We start from the raw sequence: 20,385 nt of genomic DNA on the forward strand, positions 1-20,385 counted from the left end.
GGGTATTCCAGACATCACTGAGGCGTTCCCCGGCCAGATGAGGTATAAAGTCCCTCCTGCATATCCTGGGGCCTTTTATCAGTTGGACGTGCCCTAAAAACAATAAAGTCATGGAATGGTATATTGATGAAGTAAAACAAATCAAGAAAAAGTCAAAATAGCAAAAAATGATACGATAGAATGTCAGAAAAAGTTCTTAAAAGGTTATAGTATATTGAAAAAAGTCATAGTATTACATGTTGAAAAAAAGTCAATATAAATCATCATATAAGATGTCAAATGTCATGAAAAAGTAACAGTATAGCATGTCGAAAAAAATCATAAGTCATTGAACATCATGTCAAAAAAGCCATAAACAATTAATGTTATAGATTAGAATATAAAAAAACTCATTAAAGAGTGGTTGGTATGTCATAAAAAGTAAAGTCATATTAAAGTACACTATAAAAAGCCATTGCTTGTCAAAAAAAGTAATTGTATAAAATGTCATAAAACACATAAAAAGTTTCATACTATAGTAATTACAAAATGTGTCATAGTATGTCATAAAAAAGTCATAGTATGTCATGTGACAGTATACAGTCTTTCATAAAAATGTAATATGTCATAGTTCACAATGCCCTCAACCCTAAATTCCACTACGCGCCTCCAGCATAATTAAATTGACAAATATATGAATTGAATACTTGGGGAAATGGCGTTGACTTTGTAAAAGCTATTTATGGGCTTTAACCGTCACTACACTGTCTTGTCACCTCGAAACTTGACGAGTTGAGCCTTAATTACCTCAACAGTCAGTTGAGTGCTCTAACGGGCCTAGATTGACACACCTAATCACAAACAGCTTTGTTATATTCCCTGGTTTACCTTTCGTACCTTTAGAGTAGAAACGTTCTGCTCTGTGTCTCACTCACTCTTGATTGAAGGGTCCCAGGGCATCCTGAACAGCTGAGAGTCTTACCTGAGATTGCAACAGTAGACTTCAGTCTGTTCCTTTGCAGCGAGCCATCTTGACAATATTTGCCTATTGAGGCACTATGCCTGCTGTCATCCTACACACACTGGCAGGTTCTGCAGTGGTAAATATAGATGCCCAGGACTGCATTTGGCTTAGTCTTGTGTCAATCCCACACACAATGCAGCATGAAAAAAATGGCCCAATGGGAGATTTTTCTCTCTCTTTCTTTATCGATCTCTCCTCCGCTTTTTTTTCTCGCACACCTGTGAGGAGACAAAAGGCAGAAATTAAGAACGGTTACTCCGGGAAACTATTTTAAAAGACCCAAACATCGAGAAAAAGAAACAAAAGTGACTTTGATGAGAAGCTTCTCGGGACTGTCTGGTGGGCTTGCAGATGGAGAGAAAATAGCTTCAGTTTTTTACCATTGTGGAGTCCCGAGGAGGATCTTTGAGGCAGAGCAGTACCAGAGTGTTTCTCACTTGGTCCTACACCCATCAGGTCACGTGGTCGGAGGACAGTCCCTCTACCAGGCATCAGGCATTTGTTTCATTCGGTGCAGCCTTGGGTGGGGCTGGCAGCGGGGAAATCTAAAAGATGTATTGGTGCATCAGACAGACATCCCCGACGCAGAAGAGAACAAAAGACTCGAGTATGAAATGTTCACTTGCTGCGACTGTTTTTCACCAAAAATAGAACAAAAGATTTTGATGTGCATTTGTGTGGTTGTGTGGGAAGAGATGAAGGCGGTTTAGTGAAAAGAAAGAGGACATTAAAACAGACGATGCAGTGGGTTTGGACTTAAGTAAAAACAATGAGAGAGACACAGGTGACAGGTGACTTTGGGACAGTTTTAGCTCCATTAGGTTCGTGTTTCCTGCAGGAATATGACAAAAAGTGCAAAGAAAGTAACACATTTTAGAAACACAGACAGCATTGTTCTCAAGCTCACGTAATGAGAAGACAAACAAGTTCTGGATGATTCATTTTCCCGGTTCACACAGTTTATGATGTGCACTCTTTTGACATCTTCTTCAAACTTAAACACAATAACGATTTAACACACAAATAAGTGCTGAGTTTGGTTTCCAAGGTCAAGAATGAATTCATAACTGCAGCTTTTAAGCCAGAAGAGAACGGCTAAACGTGCTCCGCGGTGACACGCACCTTTATAGGATCTCAATAAAGCTGCTGCTGTTTCCAAGGCCAAGAAGAAGAAGAAGAGAAAAGCTTTTTGCATGTTTTTCACTCATGCAGAGTGAATGCATCTTGGCAGACGACTCCTCTCTTGCTGCCCGTTAGAAACTCTTGTAAACGCTGACTGACGGCACATCTTCAATCAATCACCACGCAACCACCAGCGAAGATAAGCCTGTCAGATTCATGACTAAGATAGATGAGATTCAGCAACTGTTGGGGTGGATATGGAAATCAATTTCAGAGTTGTATCCGTTTATCTGAATCACAGTTTCCCACTCTGCTGGGATGATCTTTGTCTGGGTGAATGCGATCACGTGCAGCTTCTTTTGGTGCAACTCATTGAGTTTACTCACCTGATTACAGTGGACCGACACACCCTGGAGTACTGCGTCGCTGCAGCAACGGGAGAAGTTTAACCGGACGCATAGGATATTCGCTTGCGTTTATTATTTCTATATTGCAGGAAAAGTACGACCAAATTTACATTCGTGTGGAAGATGGAAGATGACGCCAAACAGCAGGTATTATTCATTACAAGTGTAAAACAACACAAACACTCAGCTTACCTGCTTCATCAGGGATACATGTGTAGTCTGATCACATTTGACAGGCGGAACTATCCCCAATCTGTTGTCAGATTTTGAGTTAAGATTTTGCTGAAATCTGATGACATCATCTGGTGACATCACCTTTTTCTAACCAAGCCCCAACCACCTCAAACCAGCAAAAAGAGACAAAACAAAACAGACAGAAATCATGTAAAACAACCGAATCTGCTCCAACTTTGGAACATTTTATGTTCATGTACGACCACATTGCTCTCAGTGACACATCGACTGAGGTTTCCAGGGCCTTTACTGAGTCACTTTGGATTAAAAAAAAGACACAAACATGAATGTATCTGTGGTCTAGATCAGAGTTATTGATCCACAGCTCTCTGCTCTGCAGGTGTCCATCACATTGATGTGAGAAATGCTGCGCCCAGCGTCGTTCTTTCTTCTCCACACTGACTGAAGAGTGTTGCTCCCGGGCCAGGTGAATAATTATGTTCTGCACTGGATATGGATCTGTCCCTCCGGTAATCAATAACATCAGGGGCCGCAGAGCTTTTCTCTGCGGCCCCTGATGGGTCCTCATTGGACAAATGTCTCCAGTAATGAGAGAGAGAGAGAACAAGCTGAGAAAATAAGTCAATACAAATGATGAGCAGGAGAACCTAGAATAGCCCTCTCATTTTTGTTTTTCTGTCGGCCCCTTTTAGCTGCTACTTGGGCACCATTAGATTTGTTATATTAGATTTGTTATTTACTCCAGTAAGACGACATTTTGTCAATAACGCCCTCAGGAAACGACTAAACTATGGCAGCCGACAAAAGACGACAAATAGCAAGTCTAGTTTCTTTGTTTGCATTTGTTGCACCCTTAAGCCCTCCCTACTTTGAAGCTGCAGCATTACATCTTTATGTTCACAAGCTTTCTGACCTGAATTCTGATGCTGCTACTGTGATGTAGAGGCAGAGGCAGGAAAAAAAAGATTCCAACTGTGAGGAAGGTTGTGGGATTAGTTCACTCATATAACAAAAGAAACTATTGGAAATTAGGTTTAATTTGCTAAGATTGAGATTATCAGCTGTCACCCCAATATGCAGGATCCATAAATTGTATATAATGCTCACACTCAAATGACGGAACGCGCTGGATAATCCACAGCTCTCACTGCCAATAGTTTTAATTGGAACTATTGTCTTTTCTGTTTGGCTGAATTTGACCCTGCTAACACCGTCACGATGAGGGAAGAAGGCGGACGTGTCTGGATGCTCTGCCAACTTGTCTGAGAGCCTGCTGGGGAGGAATGCGTGTCCATATAATCAGTTCGAGCCATAATCTGATCTGATGAGTGTGTCCTGTTGGACGAGGAAAGGAGCGGCACCCTGCTGCTGCAGCCTTTAGGCTCCTGTCACACTCTGCGTGAAGTCTCCGAGAACCTGTAATGAGGCCAAGTCCTTTTCTCTCCTGTCGTTCACGGGCGAGTCTGGATTGAGACGCGCGCGCGCGCACACACACACACACACACACACACACACACACACACACACACACACACACACACACACACACACACACACACACACACACACACACACACACACACACACACACACACACACACACACACACACACACACACACACACGGTAAATATCTTAAAACAGCTTCTTTGCCTCCAGCAGCACATTTACATACTGGTCAACACAAACTCAGTGTAACAAATACAGCATATACATATCTGTTCAGCTGACTCTCAAAGGTTTTTATGAAACATTATGGTTCTTTTTTTAGTCTGAATTTTCTTTTGTTCGGCAAGTATCCAGTTACTTGATGTGTCTTTCAGTCACATTTCCTGTCTTTGGCATTATGTTGTCATATTGATATTTGAGACTTTTCCTCTTTTCACATATATTTGCAGTTCAGAATAGGTATTCAGAATTATATGCGGCTTCTATTAATCCGGTACATTTTAAGTAGACACTGTTTTTGTTATTTGATACGTTGGGGGTCGATGTACTTATATTTCTATTGTTCTCTTCTGGATTTCTCTGACTCAGAATTCCTCTTTCTTTGTCGCTCTCCGTTGTTTTTCCTACTCTGTCTTGCTAATGAGTGGCTAATAGTTTCATCCGCTCCAATGAGTAAGCCACTTAACAGACTGGCTCTGCTCGGTCCGCAACGTGCCACAGCATCCCCTACAAGGAAAGGAACCATTTAAGAGTGACTGTTGACATGTCTGCATGCTGTGAGTGAATTAAACCCTGCGTGGTAGGCAAGAGAGTGTTCTCTACTTTGCCCAAGAGAGTGCGAGACAGATGCTGTTAGAAACTGACTTACATGTCGAATGAGCACAGGGGCATCAGTATCCATTGGTGAGTGAACAATGTTCCCCTGAAGACGGAGCTCAGTGGGGGTGCTTGCGTTGGGTGGAAGATAGAGCCGTCAAGCAGGAAATGGTGTCACACGCTAAGGAGCGACCTGTGTGCAGGGAAATAGATATCGTTTGACACAGCCAGGCATGTAATGGAAAAACCAAGGCACCAAAACCCCAAGGACGCATGCACACACACACACACCTAAACTAAAGGCAGCTTCTCGCTCATTCTGGGTCATCAAATCAATAGCGTTTGACAGATTTATTTCCACATAGAAAAATATTTAAAGGACTGCTTTTGCAGTGATTGATCTGAGCATAGTTTGAGTTTGCCATTCAGATACTGCTTAATTTACTGTAGTATTGAGATGTAAAGCACATTCTATGAACCAGTCCTAATGTCACCTCTTCAAATAGCATTTTCAGCCCACTTTAATTAACATGGACAAAATGTAACTTAAGCTAAAAGGAGAGATCTACAGAGTCAATTTAGCTTTGATAAAGATTTTTAGATGTTTGTGCTTGAAGCCTGAATACATGAAAAATTCAATAAGTGACACAACAGAGCCGACCTCGGCGTTTTCATGAAATGCTATTAAAATAAATGTGGGTGTGGTGAGGCCATGTTTCAGATCAGAGGACACCTGCAGACTGTGCAAGGACAGAAGGATATGAACCTGGGGTCTATGGAGGCAGAGGTGACGTGAGGGCAGAGAAATTGTGCCACTGTGCATGACACCCCCCAACTATGAAGTGTGTGTGTGTGTGATGACAGTGTGTGTGATGAGCATATTCACAAAACAGAAAATAAATTCAGCATGAGTGTCTTTGTTCCTTGTTACCACTGACTGATAGTTATCGTCAGTGTACAACAAGGGTTTATGTTTTTTTGTGCAAGTACAATTTTTCACCTAATGTAGTATATCTTTGTATACTTAGTTTACTGTAGTTAGCAGTGAACTAAATAATTGGAGCGCAGTCTATAATGTGTAGTTTTGTATTATTTGAGTTTAGCAGATGCTTTTAAACATCTCGCTTTGCTTTTAGATTCATTCTGATTTACAATAAGACCTGAACATGTGCTGCTTGAACCAGGCCCAACAGCTAAACAAAGACAATCCAGAAGTGGATCGGCACTAAAGGTCTTTATTAACTTGTTTACATGGGGGAAGGTTGGATACATTCAGTTATTATGTTTTAATTTCATGCTTTTCTGTAAAAACTAAATTGCCTCTGGGATGATAAAGGTCCTAATCACACCATCTGTTAAAGGGACAGTCTGTCCACACAAGTCTACTTGGGAGATGAATCCGCACAAATGACTCAATATAGTGGAAGTAAATAGTTACATACTAATCCAGCAATGTTGAGAGGTGTTGCTGTTCGTGATCAAGCACTAACCTTTCTCCTGCATGCTCAAAACACCATATGATCCTTTAAGTGGATGCGGTTCATGAATGACGACGGGAACGGAAGGAAAACGTACGGTAGTTACAGTTCTTACATCTTTAATGTAAACAGCAGTTTTTAAGGGGCTTTGAAAAATCCGAAAGAAAAGCATCCGAAGGTATGAAATAGGAAGGGGCAATATATAAACCATACTTGAAATAACCATGATCTGTTTTTAAATTAAAAAAGTACATAAACTTTTAATTCTGTGGCCATATAGTCTCTGAACAAACAACGAAAGACAACTTCCCTTGACCAAAACATCCTCTTTGTAATACAAACCACAAGGCAGATTCACAATTTTAAAATCCCTAACTTATGAACAGCTTACAAATGATAAACGAAACAAAAAGCTCAAATATTGCTTCGGAATGTTGTGTACAGCAGTCATTACAACGAGAGACTCAAATGAGGGAAAGACGAGTGCGTTTGTATGTTTTTCACAACGGTGGTGCTCTCACGGTCGTTTTTGGCAAAGCCACTCTGGAGTTGTGTACAATATGCAATAAGCAGCGACAGGATAGGAACATTAACATTTGAGAAAGGGTTTTTACGAAAGTACAGTGCCTTTATTTTGAGGATCGACTTACTCTTACAGTCAGTATATGTGGAGCAGGACAGAGCGGATATTCGGGACTATTTTCATGAAGTATTCCTCTTAAAATGTACTTCAACTTTCAGCCTCTTGGAAAACATTTAGCTGCCACAAATACTGTAAGTGAGAATGTGACAGGAGATACTGCTGGAAATGTGATGAACAAAACACAAAGCCCACTCCTCTCTGATCCTGAACGAAACAACCATCCCTCCAAAGAAGCCCTGAGGAAATAATAATAAGGTAAACATAAAAAAAGGACGACAAGGAAGATCAATTTCTAAACATTTGTCTACCACAATCTTCAAGCATAAGGACTGCAGGGGCCTTCGGTCGGGAAGAAGACGCGAATGTCTCAAAACATCAGACACAGGAGGAGAGCGAGGACAAAGACGGAGGACGACCAACGACAGGCAAAACAAATACTTCCAGGTTTGTCTTCTCCATGGCAACCTGATGACTCTGCATCAAACCAGAGTCCCCTCAAGTGCAGCGAGCCTCTTAATACGCACCGCTTTCTCTCGTACAGAGGTCTAGCAAGAAGCAAGAGGAAAATTGTTCAATAAATCCTTTTTTCGTTCAGTCACAGTTCATCTTTTTACATTGTATGATTTTATTTGTGTTGTTCCAGTTTAAGAAAAGGGAATTGGTCCAGGGAGTACAGTAGGTTTGTGTTCGTCTAGTTACAGTCGTAAACAAAGTCATAGTTGCTAGGTTCTTTGGGAATCGGGGGCGGGGCCTCGGGAATCTGGATGTTCTCTAGATCCAAGAGCCGGAGCTTCATCTCCATGGAGAGCAGAGTGTCCATGTCGGATTTGGTGCAATTGCTGGTCATCTCCTTACCCAGGAGGGCGTTCAGACCGTCTGTCCACACGCAGTACTGCAGAGACACAGACAGAGGTGGATCCAAAATGAAATGAAAATGGTGCTATTAGAAAGACTTCGTAGGCATAACTAACAAACGAAATACTTCCAAATCCACAAATAAAGCATGCTATGTCTTTAGAGGAGCTGGTTGACACTGTGCAGACTCCACCGGAGACACGAAGGCATAAAAGAAGCAAACCACCAAGAGACGAAGGTTTGTGTACACCGTGACTCAGGAGACACAGAGCAGGGACACATTCTTCTCTCTTGTCCTAAATACAAACGTCTATGTTTAAAAAAAATAGATATAAAAAGTTTCTGGCGTCAATTAACTTGAGAAGTTAGTTACATGAAAATACAAGATTATGGTCAATATATGATGATAGTTTTGTTCAAGCTAAGTATCAAGTCAATTGAGATAATAATAGTCATGTTGTTAATCCAAGCGACATGCAAATAGGTTTGGGTGATATGATGACATACACACATATACACACACATATGCGTCTATCATTAGCTAAGCCAGTGGTTCTCAAACTGTGGGGTGCGCCCCTCTACTGGGGCGCGGTGGTATTACAGGTGGGGCACAGGGGGAAATGCAGAATTTTAAAAGTAAGTAGTAAAAGAAGTAATTAATAAATACATGGCGAAATGTATGGAAGCCCGTTTCCGCCACTGTGAGGAAAAATACAGATCCTGTAAGTCATTATAATGAGATTCTATCTCAAAATAAAGACTTAGCATCTCATAATAATGACTTACTGTCTCATAATAATGTTATGTGTATTTTATTTTTTATATGGACATCACAGTAGCATTAGAATTGTAACATACATTTATGCACAAAGCCCATATGCACTGTGTTATTTTGTGTTAATTTACAACACCTGTCCACAGGAGGCTTTTTGCAAATTGTAGTTCCTTTTTGCACAGATATAAATTTATTTGCATTGTTCTAACAAAGTGATTGCACATTTTATTTGTTTTTGTCTGATGGAGTAATCTGGTTTACTTAAAAGTGATTGCAATTTTCTTCATTCTATTATTTGAAAAAGCACAGATGGAGGAGTCACAAAATGTTTCAATAAAAATTCAACATGGACCATTTTGTTACAATTTTGTTGGGGCATGAACATTTTTCTTCCTCCAAAGTGGGGCGCGACAGAAAAAGTTTGAGAACCACTGAGCTAAGCCTTGAATATCTCTTTGTGTTTTCAGCCATTATGGACAATGCAGCAAACATAATTGCACATTTTTCAAATCTCCGAATGCTTAAAACTGGATTAAGTGTTTGTCTTTACATTGCTGAGACAAATGTACATACATGGTCCACTGTGTAAGTGTAAAATAAACCTCTTCAATACGGTAACGTAATAATATCCAGTGCATATCTGACTTCTACACTTGCTGATGCACTAGTATACAAAGAAATAAACAAAAAGTCTGGGTGTTGTCACTGTTTGCTTACCTCGTGCTTGTCAGGAGCAATAAAGTTTAAATACTCGTCGGACTCATAGAGGACGGAGAAGGCCAGCTCCAACACCTCCTGGAGAGAGGACGGAGCGAGAGGGAGGAGGGAGGAAGAGAAAATGGTGCAGACAGCGACAGAGGGGAGGAGGTGGGATGGAGAGACGAGAGAGAGAAAAATAAAGAACAGGTGAGATTTACACCACAATGCTGGCATACCAATGCAATCTCCCTGTCCTCAACCCTGTATCACCATCTGTCACATCAGCAGCACATCAACTCATCGGGTATTACCGAGGTAGAGCTTGGCGAGAGAAATACATGGGATGCCCTCAGATACGAGTTATTGAAAAATGCTTGGGGAGGTTGGGAACATGATATGATATGAAATATGCTTCTGGTGTATTCCCACTGTGGTCCACTGTAGGAAATGGCACAGGCGCACCGAGAGCCAAATTTGTGTACATGAAAGCAATTCATTAACTGCTTGCTTGCAATCTGTGTGAAATTAGCATCTGATTTAGTCAGGCAGCAGGTAATTACACAGTCAGAGACTGGGACTGCAGGCTAACTGCCCTTTGTGAGCGAGACCTTCAAAGATGTAGTTCAGTGGTGCAATTTGTCTTGGATCAGGCGGCTCAGAAAAGTAAAGATTTATTGACGATGACATAGAAATATTTGTGGGAGTTCAAAACGTTTACAACAAAAAATGTAATTCAAAAAACACTTGGAGCTTTATTTCTCAGTATATACTTTTCATTCATTGAAACGTTTATCAACACCAAAACTAAAAATAACCAAAGTTATAGAGATGAGAACACCGTGTAATAAAAGAGTCTACAGTGATGCTACCAGCTCTGTGAGGCTGTATAGAGGCACAGTGTACTGAGAGTTAAATGCTAACCTCAGCATGCTAACGTGACGATGCATTCTGATGATGTTAAGCAGGTATAATGTTTACCACGATCACCGTTGTAGCGTAGCATGTTGGCATGCTAGCATTTGCTAATTAGCACTTAACACAAAGTACAGCTGATGGAAATGTCATCAGTTTTGCAGTATTGTAAAAAGAAAAATATCGGTCAAATTAACATCTCGACTTTGTGGCCAGTTTTCCATAAAATACGGCTTAATTGAATCTTCTATTCCCACCTCAGCCATTGGTGCTTAAAAGCTGCACAATTCTGCACCTGCTTTTGAGACATTAGAGGATTTCTCACGCAAGTCGGACCCATTGCAAATCTTAAGTAAATACAGCAGAACATGCGATAATCCACACTTATCACACAAAATATCCACATTCAAGCGCTGCCTTGAAGCCCATAGAGGTGACTTTGGCTGGCCTTGTAACAGTGAGTAATGAAATGCGCTCGTGTTCTCATTCACAAGGCCGGGACAGGCCTGCTAGACGGCCCGCAGACCCCCTCAGGCCATTCCCCTAGACAGGAGGCGCTTATCGACAGGGTAATGAAGGAGACAAAGCAGGGAGGAGGCGTGCTGCTTTGTCTTCAAGGCTATTTACCCAAGATCCAATATATCAGAGTCCCGCGGGTGGGGGGGGGGGGGGGGGGGGAAGGTTTGCAGAGCCGCAGACAAGATGGCTCTTTCATCACTGCAGAGGGCCGGCCCGATGTGTTACTTTCAAATTAAACAGCAAAGAAAAGAAGGTGGCATGTTTTTGGCGGCTCTTTTGTAATTTGCGTCTTCGGGTTAATGACTATTCTGTATTTATTTTCTTCACAACGCCTCTAGTGGACCCGTCTTCCTGTGCTGAGCAGTGAGACATAAGTTATTGTGTTATTTCCCAAAGCAAAATGATGTAACTGACATGTTATACAACTCTCACACACACAGAAACACATAATCTCGCCGAGATACACACCCACACACACACACACACACACACACACACACAGACACACACACGCTTGCGCACACAAACACACACACACAAACACATGAACGCACCTTGTTTTGCTTCAGGGCTCCCTTCTCCTTCATGTGAGGGCAGTCTTTGCCAGTGATAACAGCTTTGATATCAGCCACAGGCACTGCAGAGAGGACAGAAGTGAGTTAACAACAACAACAACAACAACAACATTGTTGTTACAACTGTGTCGTCCCAGATGGGCGGCTGGTTTATTCAAGTGATTAAAAGTTAAAATTCTCCTCAGATCTGTCATTGCAAGTAAAACTGATGTTAACATTGACTGTTAAAGCTACAATCGGTAACGATAATATAAATAACTTTTTATCATATTTGTCACTATATTCTGACAGCAATACACGAGACAGATAATATGTGGAACTAGAATTAGTTCCGCCATCGTTAAAGTTTCAGTTTACATCCACGTCTGTTAGAAATGTCATCACTTCATCATTTTATCCTCTTAAGACATTCATGTGAAATTGTCATAATTGGCACAAGAATTCTTGAGTTGTGGCCAAAAACATGTTTTTGAGGTCACAGTTGACCTTTGACCACAGGTGGACGTTTGAGCCACATTTGAAAAACAATCCTTCAAGTTGAGACATCACGTTCACGAGAATGGACCGCTCGGTCATCTGTCCCACAACATAACGCCTCCGGCGCAGAGGCATAAAAGTCAGGTTGCTCTGCCTTCTTTTAGGGCTCCTTATGCCATTTACAATACAGCACACAAAGACAAACAACCAATCAGAGCCAAGGAATCTCTAATGCAGCCGCCAATCACTGCTTGTACAGCTCGTGAACTTTCAAAATGAACTCTCAGGTGTTTTCAGGAACACTCTTTAGCTGTAAAATGAGAATGCTTGCTCTGGTTGATGCTTGGTTTTTGCTTAACTGTTGTCAACATGGCGGATGGGTCACAGTTACTGAGTGTAGCTTTAAAGCCAGCAGTCAGTGTCTATGACACGTGGCCACGCTGTATTTTGGGGCTATGTATAATATCAGCGAGGATGGAGACTGCTGACTTGTAGAAAATATATATATTTGAATGAATATTGTGAGCTGCAATAAAATGACATACCGACTGTCAATAATTTCAATTGACACTCACGTTTGTCCTGTAAAGAGTCGTGGGGCACTTCGCCCTGAGGGCTCTCTTCCAAATCTCCGTAGTGGAGGACTTTATGGTTCGGAGACAGACGGCAATACCAAAACTTATCTGTGGAAAAAACACAAGAAGAAAGGAAGACAGAGGGGGAGGAAGGGGGAGAAAAAGAGAGAGAGAGGAGGGGAGTTGTGAAATCAGTCGGCGGCTGGCATAAGACATCATATGGGATGAGTCATCAACGGGACTGGAAATTAGCATGGCAAAAAAAACAGCCGTGAGGAAAATCCACAGATGGGCCATGATGCTCTGCATGAGGGCGGGATCATGATGGGCAACAATACAGATGGCTGGTCTCCATCATCCAAATACTGATTCAACGATCCACACACTGAAGTCAAAACAACAGAACAAAGACATCCAGCAGTTCTTGCTCTGATGAAACCGTAACTATGACCTGATGGAATTTTATCTCTTTTCAACAGGAAAATAAAAATCAAACATGTAAAGCAGGAGGACCCAACTGCCTACAGGAAGCACCAACAATGACAGATCATTTCATGAAAACGTTTGTTGGTGTTACATGTTTTAATTTAAACAATAAAGGCTCCGTTTACAAGTTTAAGATGTACACTAAAATACAAAAAACAGAAACTTTGAAACTTCTCATTTCCACTTTCTGAGACTGTTTCAAAAGGTGAGGATGCAACTTGTCATTGAGAGACTGTACTCAATGGTTTTGCATTCGTCACAAGTAAAATATTCGTAAAAATACAAGTGAAAAAGCACAAAAGTCCCGAAAATGATGTGCTGCATGTAAAGGATAAGGTTTTGTTACAGGCTGGACAGAATTTGAGCAAGACATCAAATGCCCAAAAAAATCCAAAATTGATAACGATGAGTTAAGTGTGTTTTTCTCTCGGCTGATGTGATGTGTAATCCTCCAGCAGCCTGTAACTACCGGCCGTGTCTGTAAAGTGCAGCTTCGGCCTCTGCGGCCGGCCCGGTGTTCGTTAGTGGTTCCCTGCCAAAGCGGGCAGCGAGCTGAGCTGGCAGCGAGCGGGCAGCGAGCTGAGCTGGCAGCGAGCGGGCACAGAGCGGGGAGGTCTGACTGCCGTGTGCATGGGTGGCACAGTCCAAATCCTAATTGCTGAAAATAGACAGTTGGCTTTGCCAGGCTGGTGCAGAGTGTCCACGGGGGAGTGGACAGAGACGTGTGCAGCGGCTGTGAGGAGTGCTTTGGGAGAAGACGCCATCAGCTGTTCAGCCTAACTGATAGCGTGACTGATGTGTGTGCATGTGTGTCTTTACACAAGCACATATGTTCTTCCTTTTGACTTCAAGGCACTGCACTTCTATCTTGGACTGAACTACATTCTGTTATAATTTAAACTATATTTGTCTGACTCAGCTGCTAGAATATGGGTGAACAACATGGTTCAACAGAATCAGGACACATATCTAAGATTATTCTTGCTTTAGTGCAGCATTTATACAAGGTAGACTCTCCTGAGCCCCACGTTACCTGTCAGTAAGCTGCACTTAAAAGACTGCTCAGGTAACACTTCTTCTTCCAAACTTCAGAAGAACATCAACCTGAGCTTTTAGGAAGAAGCATCCCCGTATAACGGGCAGAACAGCACTTTGGAAGGTAGATTGAAGAGTCATCTGCTCTGAAGTCAACCACATTAATATTTGATACGGGTACTTGAGTCCCTGCAGGCTGCAGGACATTCATACAAGATGCTGAGGGAGAAATGGGAGGAGGAAGGAGGAGGGCAGCACGTGTTATGTATGTAAAAAGAAAGGACAAGTTGATTGAGAATGACACGAATAAACCAAGTTTAAACCCCCTGTGAAAATTAAACTGGCTGGAGGGCTCCTTTTATTCTTGTTCAGCTCTCCTAAACGCTGCAAGACAAAGTGCTCTTCACATTGTCATTGAGTAGATATACTGCGTATAAGTACCAGCATGAGAACAAAGGCTCAGAGAGGAGAGGGAGGAAAGGGTAGATGAGTATGTGTGGAGGAAAGTGAGATGAGAGCGAGGGGAATGTATGACTGAAGGAGCACATGCACAAGGAGAAAAATAGAAGCAAACCAAATTTAAAAAAGGAGAGTTTTGCATGTCCATGACACCATCAAGAGTCCTCAGAGGCAAAGACAGCTACAGCTAGCGTGGAGCAGGCAGACTACTCCCCTACAGTCAGCACATTAAAGCCAGTGTAACCCCTACTGGCTAGTTTGCTAAATGAAATCCAGTGAGGCTCCTGAACCTCTTTTGTACGGTTGTCCTGCTCCTGAATGGCTAATCCTTTTTATTTCTGTGTTTAGTGTGCGTGCTGATGCGTTCATGTGCCCTCCATTCCTTTGAAAGGATCTCCAAAGCAACAGCCGTGACGCGGTAATACGAGACTATTCCCAGCATGTCGCCGAGTTAAAAACCAGACGAGCATAAATCAGACGACCACACGCAGTGAAGACGATCAGATACTCGATCTGGGTGATGCTTTCCACCCGAACATCTGTCCTGCAACGTCTTTTCAAATCATGTTTTTTTTCCACTCCATTCCTTTTTCAGGTTTTTTTTTTTTTTTTTTTTGTTTCTGTAATTCAGCTTTGACAGCTGCCAAGAAAAATCGTGACCAGGCTTTCAAATGCCAAAATGCATTGGTGTCATTCGGAAAAACTCTATGCGGTTGTGCTCAATTTGATTCGACTCATAGGAAGTACAGTTCCTGCGGGGAAGCGGAAGACAACAAAGCAACAACAACAAACCAACTTCCAACCTGAGTCTGCCACTGTTTTCTTGTCTTTTGAATAAGGAGACAGAGAGGGGTGAAGGAAAGTGCAAGAGGGAGGAAAGAAGAGTGCAGAGTTCAGGTTTAAAGCGGATTCAATGGATTGCCTGACGCTCATGGATCAGGTTACATTTCTTGATATTTGTGTGTAGATTGGAACACACATTTGTGAACAACCCAAATTACGCACAACTTGTTATTTTTCATTTCGCATTTGGGACCATTTTGAGATCAGTTTCCCTCCATATAAATGAGACTCCTCTCTCTTTCCTCCCTCCTTTCTTTCGAGTGGCAGTGAGTGTGAAACACAATATGCCAAAATGAATCAAATACCGTCCTATCTGCTGGGTTTTCCCTTCCTTGTGTTCCGTTTCAGCTGCTTCAACATTTTCACTACACCCTCCATCGTGTACTGTGGAGCCCCGGGTTACCGCAGTCGGCTCTTTCATCGCTCCTTCATTTCTTTTCTAAAGCTTTCTCTAGACTTCATCCTGACAAGTGTATAGAAATGTGTGTTCACCCTGCTTTCGGCTTCGTGTAACCTTGTAGTTCTTTGCATGCAAGGGGGGGGGGCAAAAGGAGGGGAAGATGGCGTGTTTGTGCATCTCAAGACATAAAAACATCTGTACTGCGTTTTCTGTATGTGTTCCAGTAAAAGAGGCAGCGTGTCGCATGTGTATCTGCCTCAAAGGCTGACAGAGCCAGAAAACAGAGTGTGGACTTCCATGGCAGCAGATCCACAGCAGCCCAGAGCTTCAAAGATCTCCTGTGTGTCTTTGGTAGAGCAGAGGGAATAAGTCGATGAGTGCAGAGAGGAGGGATGAAGAACAAACAGGCAGCAGTAAGAGGATGGATTACCTTTGTGAACACAGCACGGGGAGATGTGAATGTCCATGCCTGTGTGGTTGTAATCTGTGGATGTATGCGTGTCTTTTATACGTGTGCGCATGCATGCGAGTGCCGCGTGTCTCACCTTGCCTCCTGCGACTACTGATTTTCCTGAAGCAGGTTCCATCACACAACCTGTTGAGCCTCTGCTGTTTGATCAACTCCATGATCTCGGGCTGGATCTTCTCCCTCAGCTCCCTTTAGAGAAACATTATTTGGTTTTAAGAGAAACATCTAAATTCCAAATCAGCCACATCGTTCCAGATGTGGAAAAGCAGGGCGACAGGTGAGGAACAAGATGCTCTGAGATCTGGAAGTGAATTGTTTTACATTTCCCAGGTTTTCTGGCATAATTCATTTTAATCCCCTGGTTTTACTTACGGCCGTCAGGAGGGAACAGAGAATGCCAGATACAAAAATAAACTTCCACACATGCGTGCACATGTTCACGCAATCAGAAATATGTCATGTAGCGTCCCAAAAGGCTGATCAGTGGGACGCTGGGCTGCCTTAGCGCTCGCTGTCATTATTTCATGCGTGTCTGTGTTGCATATTAATGTGGAGCACACAGCACTAGTCAACATCAATTATTTATATTACCTGCCCGAGCAGCGCTGCTGCTGCCCATCTTTATTTCTCATCATCATACTTGAGTCTTTTCTCTTACAATTTACATTTTTATTCTTTTCCTTTCTTTAGAAACAGGACGAGCGTGACAGGATTTCAGCCTTTCTAGTCACACAAAAGCGTCGCATTTCTTTAATTTCCTCGTATTTTCCCTCGCCGGTGTTCTTGATCACATTTTTTCTTGATCACAATGTACAGTACCTACACCAGCATATCAGTAAAACATGTGTGCACAGGTGGAGCAGGGAATCAATAATGAATTACATTACAGACACCTTTCACCCTAATTTTCTGGGGACTGCATTACAATTAAGTTGTGTATTACATCTCAGAAGTGCATCCTCAGCAGTTCTGAGTTGACCTGCTGCATGAATTTATGTGGTGTCGATTTTATCTTTCGTGCAACTTTCAGAAAATACAAAACTTTCCACTTACAAAGAACCACATTACACTAATTACAGCAGAAACACCTCAAAGAGTCAACATGAAATATAAGAGAAAAAGACGACGGGAGACACCGCTTTGATCCGACGCCATAATAGCTCCTCGTCACCTTCTTTTGATGTCTAAAGTCATTCTCTACATTAATTGATAGCAGAACGCACTGAAAGCAGGCAATACAGCGACACAGAGCCCCTTTAACTCTGCAGTCTGACATGCTCTGCTCATTAGGTTTGCAAGTCATGACTGTGCCGTATTGCTTCGAGGAAAAATCCAACCTCGGTTAGTCTCACGCTGTTGAAGGAGAGACTCATCAGTCTGCGATACTCTCACTATTTCGCCGTTTACTTCAACCTGAGATTGGGTGGAAATTTGTTGCATTCTGATGTACTCTTGTTTTTCCTATTAAATACAGGAAATTCAGTGTATTATACATATTAAACCGTGTTTGTTACATAATTCTAAATGGGAATAAGATAATTACATCGCTTTAGGCTACATTTCTCGCAACTCCCTTTGCTTTTGTTCTGTTCTTTCTCCGATTGGATTAATTGGCTGTTAAAAGTTTGGTCTCTATCCTTCCAATATCAATTCAATAAGCCGTTGGCTCAACATTGATTCGTGTTCAGAGGGACGAGCTCTCTCTGTGAAACAATTTTCCAATAGTGCTAGCTATCCATTAAATACAGGCAGGACAAAACAATGTTCTCCATTACAGGCCCTGTAACCATGACCAGTCAACGAATGACCGATTACAGACCGGCTCGCCATGGTCTGTGAGCTGGAGGGTCGTTAATGGAGTATTCACTAGGAAGACTATTTGCAGACTATTTGAATTTAATGCATATTTCAATCATGAGAGGACGAGAGCACAGGAGCAACCTGCTTTATGTCAGTAGCTGGCATGTGGTTGACAAATGAAAAGCAGAAAAAATAGCTCTTTTCTGAAGATGCAAATGATGCCACCTCGACTTTCCAATAAGCTTTTTGTGGGACCAATACAACCCTTTGACAAATGTGTCTACATCGTACTGGTCATTGATTGCTTGACTCACAGGATGGGGCGGGACTGGAAGTCTTCCTGATTCATCCTTTCGGACTGGCGTATCTTCAGGATCTCTGTGTAGCTCAGGTTCTGCAGGCGACTCTTGAACTGGTCCAGGGAATTAGGCTTGAGAGTCAGCGCTCGCATGATCTGCTCCCTCACCACCTGCATTACCTGCAGAGAGGAGAAAAAGGGTGGAGGAGGGCGCGGTGAGACCATCATGGATGCAGGATCCAAAAACAGAGTCAGCACAGTCAGGAAGTTCAAACGGACCCCGTCCCTATTACAGGGGGCAGGGGAGCAAATAAACTCCTGTTTAGTTCCCGACAGGATTATTATCATTTTTTTCAGAACTGGAGCCTGTAATCCAGTCTGGTGCACTGAGCTTTAAGAGGGAAAGAGCCAAGGAATAATAATTCGACAGTGGCAAGCTAGTTGTTGGCCTCGGTATCTTGCTTCAGTGAAACGCGTGACAGAACTTCCCTTTAACTCCGTAGCTAGCTAATACCATTAGTCTGGCTGTGGCTGCAGAAGCATGACATGGTGTTCCAAGTCATTAATCCCACTTGAGGGGTCTTTGTCATCAACCGAAGTGACAATACAATAGGAAAGCACTTATCAATGCCTGCAGTGTATGCGTATCAAGAGATAATTAAAGTCTACACACAGAAAATCATCAGCAGTGAACAAACAATGTCAGTCCTCTCAACTGTCAGATATCTTCTGTTTACGGAAAGAAAAAAGGAATAAAATTAGAAAACAGATGTTAGCCGGTGAACATTGTGGATGTATATTATCCTCTCAATAAATCTGATGTGAGAACCCAATCAACAGCTATCAATAAGTAATATGCGGTTACGGTAAACGGTAAAACGGTTTATAAATTGTGACTTTTTATGATCCTGGGAGACTAGTTTTCATATTGTAGCTCCTGCCATTGAGCCCTGAATGTGACCAAACAAAACCAAGGGTCTGAACTAAACAGTACTTCAATGCATTAAGATGTGAAATGGAATCAAACCCACAGATTTGTACACGGTTAATAAAGCACAAATTCTTATCAAAGCATAACATCTCCTCATCCTTCACACACGCACGCACACACGAGCCTCCGGAAACGAGTCCTAAGCTGCCTCCATTCAGCTTTGCAATCTTACAATTTCATTTGCTTTGCATTATAATTTGATCACTAATATAATTCCAAGATGGATTTATTAACTTTATTTGTGAAGATATTCAGCCCACACACAAGGGAGCAAACATAATTCCTAATGTGCTGAAGGACATCACCTGCGGCAGTGGTTTCCCCTCAAAACAGAGAGTATCTTACAGCGCTTTGATAGACGTGAGCCTGTAAATCCTGCGGATGATATCTGTATATATGTGATATTTGGCTATAAAAATGAACTTCGCTGGGCTTCATAATATTTCTGCAGCACGTTTGATCAGCGCTGTTCGAATTACTGCAGGAGATGTGATGCTAGACGTGCCAAGCAGCCCTGATCACAGATCAGCCTCGTTATGCTGATTCACTGGAGCAGATCACACCGAGGTGACAGAAAGAAGCAGACTTTGTCTTCCCTTCTAGTCGCTTCGCCTCTATACTGTCTCTCTCTTCTCTGCGTGCCTGGTTCATGAAATGCTTGAGGACACGCGCACAAAAAGGATGAGTTTTGTCTCTTTGTATGTACTCAGAGGTAGATGTTTTTGGACTTTCCTTATAACTGGTGTGTCCTCCTCTTCTGTACTCCTCTGTTTCATCTGGGCTCCTCAACCTCAACGATGCCAAAACCCAGTGAGCCAAGAAGCCAAACACAGTCTTATGTAATGTTGTTCTTGCTGTTTAGGTTTACTGCAAGCAAGGCGATTACTCAACTTGCTAACCTCTGAACTCTCACTAGTCGGACTAAGCCAGGGGTGGAAGCATTCAAAATAGATTGAGCTGCCAAAAATGAAATATGAACAGCATAAACCCAACAAAGGCGATCGAGGACAATCCTCTTTCGCTGTGTAAAAAATAGATTAGGAAATAGACTGGGCTCAAAGTCCCCCTTTGAGATACTGCTGCTGTACACCGACAGTGCCACAA

General features: G+C 42.3%; 1 protein-coding gene across 5 annotated transcripts in view; it reads right to left on the bottom strand.

The window, feature by feature from the left end:
- Positions 1–6,607: 6,607 nt before the first annotated feature.
- elmo1 (engulfment and cell motility 1 (ced-12 homolog, C. elegans)) overlaps positions 6,608–20,385 on the bottom strand; it is a 103,001-nt gene continuing 89,223 nt past the window's right edge. For all 5 annotated transcript variants that reach the window (XM_079287544.1, XM_079287543.1, XM_079287542.1 and 2 more), the window contains 6 exons: positions 18,307–18,470; positions 16,269–16,381; positions 12,501–12,608; positions 11,428–11,510; positions 9,461–9,538; positions 6,608–8,005 (listed from right to left, as the gene is read on the bottom strand). In XM_079287544.1, coding sequence (XP_079143670.1) covers positions 7,805–8,005; positions 9,461–9,538; positions 11,428–11,510; positions 12,501–12,608; positions 16,269–16,381; positions 18,307–18,470 — 747 coding nt within the window. In that variant the 3' untranslated portion in view covers positions 6,608–7,804. The remainder of the gene's footprint in view (positions 8,006–9,460; positions 9,539–11,427; positions 11,511–12,500; positions 12,609–16,268; positions 16,382–18,306; positions 18,471–20,385) is intronic.

The sequence above is a fragment of the Melanostigma gelatinosum genome, assembly GCF_949748355.1.
Source record: "Melanostigma gelatinosum genome assembly, chromosome: 17".
NCBI lineage: Eukaryota > Metazoa > Chordata > Actinopteri > Perciformes > Zoarcidae > Melanostigma > Melanostigma gelatinosum.